The 10,772-nt window shown below is 50.1% G+C and overlaps 5 protein-coding genes across 5 annotated transcripts; 2 read left to right on the top strand and 3 right to left on the bottom strand.

Annotated features, from left to right (window-relative positions):
* Positions 1 to 426: 426 nt before the first annotated feature.
* AA0111_g10282 (hypothetical protein) lies at positions 427 to 2,044 on the bottom strand (the record flags this gene model as incomplete). Its single annotated transcript, XM_028644014.1, has 2 exons — positions 427 to 1,110; positions 1,187 to 2,044. The coding sequence occupies 2 exons, from the start codon at positions 2,042 to 2,044 to the stop codon at positions 427 to 429; spliced, it is 1,542 nt and encodes a 513-aa protein (XP_028502166.1).
* A 676-nt stretch (positions 2,045 to 2,720) lies between these two features.
* On the top strand, positions 2,721 to 3,368 carry AA0111_g10281 (hypothetical protein; the record flags this gene model as incomplete). Its single annotated transcript, XM_028644013.1, has 1 exon — positions 2,721 to 3,368. The coding sequence occupies one exon, from the start codon at positions 2,721 to 2,723 to the stop codon at positions 3,366 to 3,368; it is 648 nt and encodes a 215-aa protein (XP_028502239.1).
* A 415-nt stretch (positions 3,369 to 3,783) lies between these two features.
* Positions 3,784 to 5,520, bottom strand: AA0111_g10280 (hypothetical protein; the record flags this gene model as incomplete). Its single annotated transcript, XM_028644012.1, has 7 exons — positions 3,784 to 4,155; positions 4,209 to 4,216; positions 4,281 to 4,446; positions 4,497 to 5,086; positions 5,140 to 5,351; positions 5,409 to 5,461; positions 5,506 to 5,520. The coding sequence occupies 7 exons, from the start codon at positions 5,518 to 5,520 to the stop codon at positions 3,784 to 3,786; spliced, it is 1,416 nt and encodes a 471-aa protein (XP_028502165.1).
* Positions 5,521 to 6,285: 765 nt separating this feature from the next.
* On the bottom strand, positions 6,286 to 7,710 carry AA0111_g10279 (hypothetical protein; the record flags this gene model as incomplete). The annotated part of the gene is made up of 3 exons (XM_028644010.1): positions 6,286 to 7,048; positions 7,099 to 7,475; positions 7,666 to 7,710. 3 exons carry the CDS (start codon positions 7,708 to 7,710, stop codon positions 6,286 to 6,288), a joined length of 1,185 nt encoding a protein of 394 aa, XP_028502196.1.
* A 2,394-nt stretch (positions 7,711 to 10,104) lies between these two features.
* On the top strand, positions 10,105 to 10,218 carry AA0111_g10278 (hypothetical protein; the record flags this gene model as incomplete). The annotated part of the gene is made up of 1 exon (XM_028644009.1): positions 10,105 to 10,218. One exon carries the CDS (start codon positions 10,105 to 10,107, stop codon positions 10,216 to 10,218), a length of 114 nt encoding a protein of 37 aa, XP_028502197.1.
* Between the last annotated feature and the right edge of the window lie 554 nt (positions 10,219 to 10,772).

Genomic DNA, 10,772 nt, shown 5'->3' with positions numbered 1-10,772 from the left:
ATGTAAGGGGCTGCGCTCCGTGGAGCAATCGCGAGGTATACAAGAGGTTGTATTCGATAGAGAACTAAGCTCCTAAGCTACGCAGCTATCTATATACAATGCTAGTTGCCCGAGTAACAATCGGGCCGATAGAATCCAGGTGCTCGGGGTAGCACCCGGGTTCTGCGAGTAGACCGAGATTCCATCGAGGAGCTATCTGAAGGGCGTTCAGCCCGTTACATTAGTAACGCGTCTCTTTAGATAGCCTGTATCGCAAGCTGTATATCCGCTTTATTTAAGATTGTTTTTACGCTGTTACGTTAAGGCATTACGACTTAATTAAAGTTTAGTGAGGTCTTGGCAAAAGTGCGTCACTCGCTTGTGAACTACGTTATAGTCTTTTGATGCGTGTTTCGCTAAGTGACTACTACATAGGACAAAATCTATCTAGCACATCTCAACTACACCAGCGACATTTGAGACGCCATTGTCAATCTCTCTTCCACTTGCCTCCACCCTTACAAAACCGAGTGATTGAGTCACGACTGCCTTAGTTTCGAACCCAGTCTTGTTAACACTGACAACCTCACTCAAGCTTTCGTTGGATACACCACCAAATACAGTCCAAACCCGATGCTCTGTAGCACCATTCCAACTCATGTAGACTTCCGTACCATTGCTTGACTTGCACGCGTACACATCTGGCTTCGAGCTAGGCTTACCAACCCACTCAGCCTTGTAGCTGCGGTAGCTCTGTACCGCCTCCGCCTCGCCCCAGGAAACGCTAAGCAATACGTTGCCGTCTTGATCGAACTCCTTCAGCGTTGGAACGCTTCCGTATCCCATCACGATGTTACCGGAAGGGAGCACTTCCATGTTGCCTTGGCTGACCGAGTAAATGGTGTCGTTGGGGTCGGCGAGTTCTTGTAGCAACGACGCGGTCATGTCGTGCTCATTGATCGAAAGAAATATACCAGTGGTTTGGTTGACATGAGATACAACTGCGCTGTTGTCGTTGTTGAAGAGGGAGATCGTGGTCGTGTTGGGCAGTTGAGAGGGGTGTAGACGCGCGTCGTGTTGATAGCAGAATGAGAGGTTGTTCATCAGAGTAAAATCGCCTCCGGAGTAGCCCTTATAACATGTTAGTTTCATGCTCGTTGCTACCAAACTTGGTAGTATATATGGAGAAAATGTATGCAAGACTCACATTCAATGTCCACTCAACCGTTCCGTTGCGGTTGACCTTGAAAATGGAGCAGTAGTGTCTTGACGAGATCAAGAAACTACCGTCGTCAAACCTCTCCACAGAATTGATGTGAAACGGTCCCCAAGGATAACTGCTGTTCCTGCCTAAGTCACCAAGCGGATATGTAGGCACAGCACTGGCGAGCGTAACCTGATCCACATGGTCGAGATGGCTCCATTGCCAAAGCACCTCACTATTCGTCACGTTGAGCTCCAGCACAATGGAGTCTACAACCCAGCCATCCTTTGGGCCGCCGATAGATGACAGATCCCACGGCGTAACATTCACAGCTCCAACGAACATTGTACCCTCGGGCGTGATGAGATTCTCGTGCATGTCGATCCAGCTGAAAGGCTGATACTGCGTGGGATCGTACAGGGGAGAAATGCTCTCCAATGGATATGTCGAGTTCCACAGTGTGACGTTATATATGTTCTCGTATTGTTGGTTGAGGATGTAGATTATCCCATATCCAAAACCCCATGGTTCGCTGAAAGAGACACCAGCGAAGTAGGCAAGTACAGGTTCGCCGAAGAGCGTAGTCCTTCGGAATGCGGCATAGTCGCCGTATCCTGACTGCCAGACTAGTTCACCATCTTCTTGGAAAATGTTAAGGCTGTAGTTATGCGATTCGCTCCCGCTCAAGGGGAAGAGAATCTGCCCTGGCGAGGTAGCACCAGTCTTGTTGATAGAGAGCACTGGAGGCTCGGATCCTGGGCGTGATTTGAAAGTTTGCCATGGCCATTGTTGAGCCGTGTGGTTCTGGGCATGAACAAGAAGGGAAGCCAACGAGGCGAGGAGGATACTTTGAAGACGCATGTTATAATGGTCGCGTAGTTGGAACCATAAAGCACAGGTGTCGAGGCCAGTCAAGCCTTCAACGTGTTCATTCTTATACGTCCCATGGTTACATCGCTGGACTACATCGCGCACCCCTCAGTACCGGAGCCTTGCACGGAGGCGGTAATGCATGGAGGATTGCAGAATTTTCCTACACCTTGTCGCAACACGAGTACTCTGCCAGATATGGAGCTTCAAGCGGTCGGTGGGACGCGTGCGATTTGGCCCTTGTGGGGCTAATTATCAATCTCATCTTATCAGATGCAGATCAATCCGACATCGGGTTTCGCGGAGATCTTTCGGTGGCCCTGGCAATGATGAACGTTATCTTCTGAACAAGTTTTGCACCGCTAACGAGCTTCTTGGGTAAAGCTTCATCGCTCAGTCGGACGATACCGGGATATTTACCACCGGCATGAGTGCAGGAAGAATGTGGATGGTGATGATGATGATTGAGATGATGTAGCTCCGCATGCAAGAGCAGGGAGCTCCGAGGACTTGCAGACGACACTAATACATTCTAGTCCTTAGCACCAGTGACGAGAGGGTTATCGTCAAAGCTTACATCCGTGGACGTTTAACAACCAACATCGATCAGATCCAAACTTGGACAGCGATGTGATCTTTGCCCTGTTCACCTGGCTGCACAACAGTCATGACATCGCTTGTGCATATCGTACGCCATGGTGAAGCACTTCATAACGTTCAGCGGGGCTATCCGGACAGAGACCCGCCATTGACAAAAGCCGGCAACGCCTCCACCAAACGCATCAATCTCAATATTCGGCCAGACCTGATTCTCATCTCACCCATGACACGCACGATCGAAACTGCTATGAACCTTTTCCCATTCTTGACTGGGGCAGGTCCTTGGGAAGTTCCTACCCAGATCTGGCCCGATCTTCGTGAAGCCAACGACGCCATTTGCAACAAAGGTCTTTCACGGGCAGAGCTGTTAGCAAAATTTCCGCAATTCGACTTTTCTGAATGTCATGAAGAGTGGGACTATCCGGAACACAGCATAGAAAGCGCTACTACGCGTGCAGAAAATGTACGAAGAAGGTTGAAAGATCTGCCCGCAACATACAGCAACATCGTTGTTATTACGCATCGAGGTGTCAAAGCTTTCCTTGTGAAGGGGAAGCGCTTTGGACTAGCCGAGACAAGGTGCTACCGCTTTGCTACTGAGGAAGAAACCCAGGATGACAAGATCAGAAGAGGCGTCAACACCGATACAGGAGAAGAGCAAGATTTTGGACCGACAGTATTAATATTGGAAGAGAGTCAAAGAAAAGATCGGTGAAGCTGCAGGAAGTTTGACTCAGGCATGTGAAGACGCGCACGAGAGGGGATAAAGTCTGTTCCGGAACACATCATGCCGTGCACGTCACAACCGGTGCCAGCAAGGCATCTGGGCCATGAAGTCCGTAAGTAGTGATTGAGCTAGTACCGCCAAAAGCATCACAGATACCCCACCATATCTCCATGTCTCATGACTCAAGGCTTCAAGAACGAAAAGAGATAGTAAACTACGAGGACATAGCAACTTGTTTACGTGTAGAACATATGCAGGAATCAAGATGTTCTCACAACGAAGCAATGACTATCTTGGACGGACTGTGCGGACTTCGGTTTTGAGTGATATACGCCTACGAAAAGTGTCGGTATGATCTTGATACTTGACTGCTAACGCGCTGTTTCCATTGTTTCAGCTTGCGTTACGCGCTCGGTTCTCCTTTCCCATATACCGTCCTCTTTTGGGTTATCGACTGAGTCCAATCTAAACCTGTACGTAACCTTTCGATAGTTGCTCTCCGCGCTACATTTCCACTTTCTTGCTCAACAAACTGATCTAACTCAAATTCGGTTGGCCGCTGATTCAATCCTACAGGATCTGTTTCTTGTTTCTCCTTAGGTGTGATCAAAGCCGCCATGACTTCCTGCTCTTTCTTACGCCACAAGAACCAAGTGCCCACTACCACGATTAAGGTCAGTGCGATTGTAACCAAGAAGTAAAGCCAGATCCACGGAGAGTATACGCGGCCACCTAAGTCATCGTTGAAACTGAAAAATGTGGTACTGAAGAAAGTCTGCAATTGTTAGGCTGACATGCGTCAATTTTGTGTGTTACGGTTGAACTCACAGCGGTGACTAGATTCAGGTTTACAAAGTCAGTGCATGTCTCGCATGCAGTTCCTATATTGGCATTACTTACACGTTGCTGGTAAGAAGAAGATGGTAATTGCAGCGATTATTCTCATGACGGCACTGTCGCGGGATGTTGATATTGCTACACTTTGAGACGATTGCGCCAGACTGGTACTCGTGCTCGCCAAACGAAGACTTGTCGCTGAGTCGCGCTGGGCAATCGCACTATAGACCTGGAGAAGAACATGTCAGCATACTGCCAAAAGGTCTATGAGACACTCACAGTTTGCACTAGGGCTTGTCCTCGCTTGGATACGTATTCTGCTCGATCCTCAAGCCCCACGTTCCAGGATCGCAGCTCGGAATTGGTATCAAGGAGCAGTTGCTCGATTTCAGTCGATTCGTCTTCAGGTACCCCATTATTGTCTGCTTGCCTTTTGTATCTCCTTGCAACCTGATCAAGAAACTCGAGCATACGTGTAGTGCTTTTGCAAAGCAGGACTATAAATGCGAGATTTGTGTTCACAGCGTTTAGGTCTTTCGAGAGCGTACTGAAGTCGATACTTGACAGCTCAGGGTTATCATAGTGGTCGAATCGGATGCCTATCCTTCTCTCATTCCAATAGATTTTATCTTGCCAAAGGTTCAGTGCTTTCACTCGCTGCTCAAGATTGAAGCGCACGATAATACTTGGCACTAGGAATGCTGATATTCCGGAGGCGCCTCCTTGAATCGCATATGAAAACCGATCGTAGTTGTTGCTTGCAAGGCCATGCATAAAGATGTACATATGTTTAGTGGAGAAATCGTAGGTGAAAGAAGCGCTCACACACACATGAGACATTGCTCCGGGTACTGACTGCAAGATGAAACCTAGCATGATGAGCTCAGCAGCATATTTGGATTAATGTATCCCTGCTCCTTACTTAGGTATTGCTTTCGCATTGCTTTTGGAGACCTATGCCGCAGAAACGTGGGCAGCTGGGGAGCAGCGAAGACGTAGGTTGCCGCCTTGTAGTCCAGCACGCGCGCATAGATTTCTGGTATCCGTGCAAAGATAGCAATGCGTCTGAACGTATGCCATGACAGAGGTACCGGCGTCATATTGCCATTGTAATCTCCTATGCGTCTGGACCAGCTACGACAAGAACATGTTAGCATTACAGCCGGCATACGATTCAAAGAACATGCTCACAACAACTTAATGGTCTCCACGTTCGCTGGCTGCTCAATCTTGCTTCCATTTGTCTTCGTCTATGTTAGCGCATGTCCACAATGGACTTCTGACAGACTTGCCGAAAAATCATTTTCAATGTATCCGTCAATTAGATCATCAGTCACTTGCAGCCTCTTTGCATGACCATCACTAGTCACTTCGATTAGGATGACAGGTGCTTGCTTGTCCTCTATAAAGGCCAGCGGTGAATGCCCTGTCGCCATAGGTGTGGTGAGGCCCCAAGGGAAGGATTCCTATGCCTGTAGGGGAGGTAAACCAAGACCGGAGACGTTTCCAGTAAAATGTCCGCTCAATGATTGGGGTGTTATAATATCGCGATCTGTTGTCTCGCGTCTGAGCTGAATGACACGAGGAGCTGTCGTGGGGGCCAGAACGGCTTTTTCATTGTGATTGGTGGGCAACAAGTGGCTGCATCAATTCGCGAGCATTTGACTGAACAGACCATGTAATCAACCGCGACGCGAACCTTAACATATGCTGTTGTACATATCAAGTACGAAGCACTGATGTAAATGGCTGGAGCGGCGTGTGCTCATGTCCTGAAGCACTTGGAGAACCAAGCCACTTGCACAAATCAAATCTACTGCTCAAAGATCGCGTCGCACACGTGATGAACTGCTCAAACGAACACACGAACGACAACTTTTTGATACTATCGCCTAACACTATAACAGCTACATGCACATGTCCTAGCGAACTTGCTTGCTGTAGCAAAGAGAGAGCCGACGAAAGCCGAGTGGAAAGGAACAGGCGTATACTCGGCATAATCAAGCGACCTTCCTGCAAACCAGAGCATGTCAAAAGATTGTGCCGCACTTGCATATCCTGCGCACGACTACTCGTCTACTTTTAACTCGCCATTTTCAGCGCCACGCAGAGCGTCAAGCGCACGGTCCAGTTCCTGTTCAGCTACCATGACCGTCCCGGCACGCGCGGTGCTCAGATAACTCATTTCAACAGGATCTTCCAGCTGTCCTGTCGTTTCGCCAACCAATCTGCCGGCTACACCACACACAATACCCGTGCTTTCCATTGGCAAATCCCGTAGATCCAATGTGATGGGCGTCAGAAACTCATCTCTTGAGCCGAGGAGAGTATCTTGCGCAAAATGCGGCAACAGAGTATGGTCGAACAGCAATGCCGCAGATTCGGTGTCAGTTAGCGTGAGGGATAAAAATTTTGGATATGGTTGGGTGATGAGGCATTTTACGAGACCAAGATGGAGTGCGTCGTCGGCGGCAGTCGTCATGCTGTTGCGATTTCGAGCTTGGTCCATGCCATTTGCGCTATCCCGGCGACCGGCACACTGAACGAGTCGGATACTGGAATCTACTGTAGGGACAATACTTCGACGCTTGAGCGTTGCAAAGGTCCTGGTTTGAAGCTCTGAAATAGTGGTTGGCGGAGGGGTACTGGGCGGTTGAACTTCGAGTGACGCGGCTGAGTGTTTGCGGCCATGTTGGAACGAGTTGACGTATGAAGAAGTGTCCTTTTCGAACTGGAAACCACGTTCCTCTAGTGCCTGCACGACCTGTGATCGATGTCGCAACGGGACCAGAATGTAGTCGGAGAAATAAGTGGTAATAAAGAAGATGGGACTGGAATAAAGTCAGTCTCAAGTGTAATCTCTACGGCGATTACTACTCACATTCCAGCCAGAGCGAGAGGATTCGTAAGCTCCAAGACGCGTTGGCCTGCGTCAAGTCCTTCACCATCGACTTGCATTACAACAAAGTCATCTGTAGTGATACTGACAGACTCTTTTGATTCAGCATCCAACAAATTGAGAACAGGCACGAACAGTTCACTCGCAAGTGTCCTTGAGCATACTATGGAGCACTCGACTGGCGTGATAGAGATATTCACAAAGGGATGCTCGCAAGGCCAGCCTTTCGGAGGCTGCACCGCACCAGAACCGTTCCCGAAAGCCTTGCGCGTTGCATTGGGCAATACTAGTTGAAGAATTGACTGAACAAAGTTGCGATACAGGTGCAGCGGGATGTGTATCAGAGCAAGTTGAGTGTCCTTAGAGGTGATCATGTTAGCTGATGTCCATGGAAGAAAAATTTTTGTGTGGGAGGCAAATGATAAGAGTTGCCTTTCCGTATGTGGTGCATGAAGGACCCGCCACCAAGGCTCCCTCCGGTGTAAGACACGGACACTTTTGTTACCATGCAATACAGCAAGGCGCACGAGGAAGAGAAAGCCCACGTACCAGAATTCGGATGTTAGCACTGAGAAGTGTCAAAGATGAGTCCATTACGTGCTACAAAAATGAGATAAGAATAGGCGTTCTCGATGACGATCGCTCGCGTGCCGTGGGTAGCTGGCTGCGGGACTCTGTTCCGATTCGGTAAGTCGGGTTTGACACGACTTGCTAGAGGGCCCGTGGAGCCTCCAGGAACAGTGGAAAAAGCAAGCTTATCGTTGTTCCGAGAGTCTTGGTAAAGCAATGATGGTATGCAGCCACAGATAAAAATGCGGGGGATCTGACCAGGCTATCGGTTGATGTGTTCTTGTCCAACAGGCCAGTGTGAAGTATTGTTCTTGAAGCCGAAATTCATCCCACAAACTGGGTATGTGTTACTGGGAAATGGAATGTGTACTGCCTGGATACCGAGAGAGTATATGGCACAGAGGTGCTGTGAGCAATCGTACCGATTCAGTTGCGGGCCGATGGCATGCGTGAAAGTGACACAATCGCAGGGCACGGTTTAGAGGCCGCTCTATGTGACTTTGAGTCGTGGCTCACTTAGGACGAAATGCCGTGAGTCTGGGGTAGAGATGCAGCGTGGGGATCAATGCAGGTGACCCTTGTCTAATTGGCTGGGAGGCTCCCAGATGGTGCAGATGGGTGAACCCTAAAGTAGGTTTTCAGGGCAGCGTGCGCAATGCGCGGGGCGAGCTGGGCGCGTGGGGTAGCACACTGGACGGGAGTGAACACTGAGATGACGGCTGGACGCAAGAATCGGTCCTGCGCGTAGAGCGGATGCTGCTGCTGACGTCGACTGTGAAGGCGTGGGACAGAACCCGGTCGGTGGATAGCGGGTGTAGTGAGGGACAGCTGTTGGCGCTGGTGGGGTGGATCAGTGAGTGCTAGGAAGCATCAACGCTTTATGTGAGTCGAAATGCAAGTGGAGATATCCGCCGGGTGTGGTGACTCGAAGAGGCACTCCGAGAATTTTCCACGATGGCGCGGCCATAATGCTGGGAGATTGCCTCTGTGGCCGGCGGCAAGCAACAGTCAGCGAGTAGATCGAGTCAGCTTCGACATATGGATGGGACGTCAGAGGCAGCCACAATAGTGCATCCCTTTGATGCTGGTGTCATGCAGCACTTGATGAGCTGCAAGCAGACCTTGGGGTTGTCCGTGCTCCATGCCAACCACCAGCACTCATGCCGCGATTGCAATCCGGCCTGCACCCAATCTCTCTCATGCTTGAGGGTACCTGATCGACGCCAGCAACACTGCCAGAGTTCCACAGTGTTGAAGACGACGTTTTCACGGCGCCGACGGGCAGACTCTCGGAGAGCCTTGCCAAAACGATCACAAGTCTTTTGAATCTCACACGAGATGACGAACGCCATGCCTCTCAGCGTGAGCTACGCATCTGTAGTCCCTAACCCCAGCAACACATGGGATAGCAGCTCCACAGAGTCCATGGGTGTTGCAGGATATGATTGCGTGCATGCAGTATTGCCCTTTGTCCCTGAGCGGGAAGCCGAGCATAGCCGCCGCTGTCGACCGGACCCTGATTGTTTATCACTCTTTGCTCCACACGTCGCGATACGCGCAGACACCACCACCTGTTCCGCGGTCGGCACTGCTAGAGGATAGACAAGAGGTCGGCGATGAGTGTCAGAGCAACCAGTACCTTGGTGCGCGCTGTCGTGTAACTAAAGAGGCGCATACCCCGCATCATCTGTCATTTCGCCTGTGCACCGCATCCTTCGAGGATTGTACGTTCACTGGACCCTTCTCAATGACGTGCACGCGAGTCCAGAGGACGAACGGCTACCCGCAGCTCGGGAGAGCAGCGTCAACAAGGTGGGTCACTATATCGTCGAGCTCGGAATTGGCCGACATCACCACCATGCGATGATGTCGTCTGCAGGACCCCTCTCGGTTCAGCATCCCGGACCCACAAGCGGACGCCGCATACGCAGCACGCACAATAAACAAGCTTGCGCGAGAGACGCTTCGAAACGTATGCGTGGGGGCTGCTCACGTTCTTACTGCGTCTGGTCCTCTTACCCCTCGCCAACTCATCCATTTTCTCCGCAGATTATAATGCTCGCTGTTATCCTTCCTACGCTTGACGGAAGCCGGCAGGTCTCCCGCCATGCATGACATGGAATTTGTCGGTAAGACATCGAATTGGATACATATGCAGCCTCCAAGACATCAGGGCCACCTATGAAAGCTGATGATATCTCGCACAAGACATTGCACGATACGACTATGGAGTGCCGTTTGACAGCAATGTGGTCGCACTGCATCTAGAGATAATGCGATCTCTGTGCTATCTTTGCTCCCCAACGCGGTAGCTCGGAGCTCAAGCTGAATTTTGATGGGCATGACTGGAGCGCGGTGCCCACGGCCGGCTCACTCCGTATACGAACCGTGACCGATCATGGACTGCTACTCCAGCAGATGATCACCAAACGAAGCGCGACCGATAAGCCATCTAAAAAGAGCCCACTTGGTTCCACAGAGAACGAGAAGAAATTTACTACGACTGCCTGGGCAGTCAAGTCCGCTGAGTAGAAACGTCATGCTGCGTAGTATCACACCGCATGAACCAAGGGCGTGAGATCACGACATCAAAGACGCATTTTAAGGATCTCGTGCACCCGATGGGGTCACACGGTCAGTTATGGGCAGACATCTAGCTTTCCTAGTATAGAGCAGACGGCCTGAAAACTTCATGGCCACTCAAACACAGGGTATCACTTTTTCATGGCGCCCATCACCTTTGCCTGACCATTGGACATTCCAATGTTTCGGTGTGGGTTTCGAAATGTCATACTTTGCGGTCAAGATACTATCATGTTGTATGGAAGCCGTATGGCTGCGTTGAAGAGCTATTACGTTCTGAGAAGAATATGCCGTTTTTGGCACAGCCCACATCGTGATGACGTTAAATTCAGAGTTACTACTCGGGTCGTTTCGATACGTACTCATAGTCCAGCTGGAAAGGAGTGGCTTTAATCCGAGCGTGTAGCGACTGAATGAGAATGCAGTGATCCAGCAGAACTATTGGGAGAGTATTTGTACGACGGATTGTGATACAAGTATCTAAGTACTTGGATATCAGAGTG

This window comes from Alternaria arborescens (genome assembly GCF_004154835.1).
Source record: "Alternaria arborescens strain FERA 675 chromosome Unknown contig_33, whole genome shotgun sequence".
Taxonomy (NCBI): Eukaryota; Fungi; Ascomycota; class Dothideomycetes; order Pleosporales; family Pleosporaceae; genus Alternaria; species Alternaria arborescens.
This window is presented reverse-complemented; position numbering and strand designations above follow the sequence as displayed.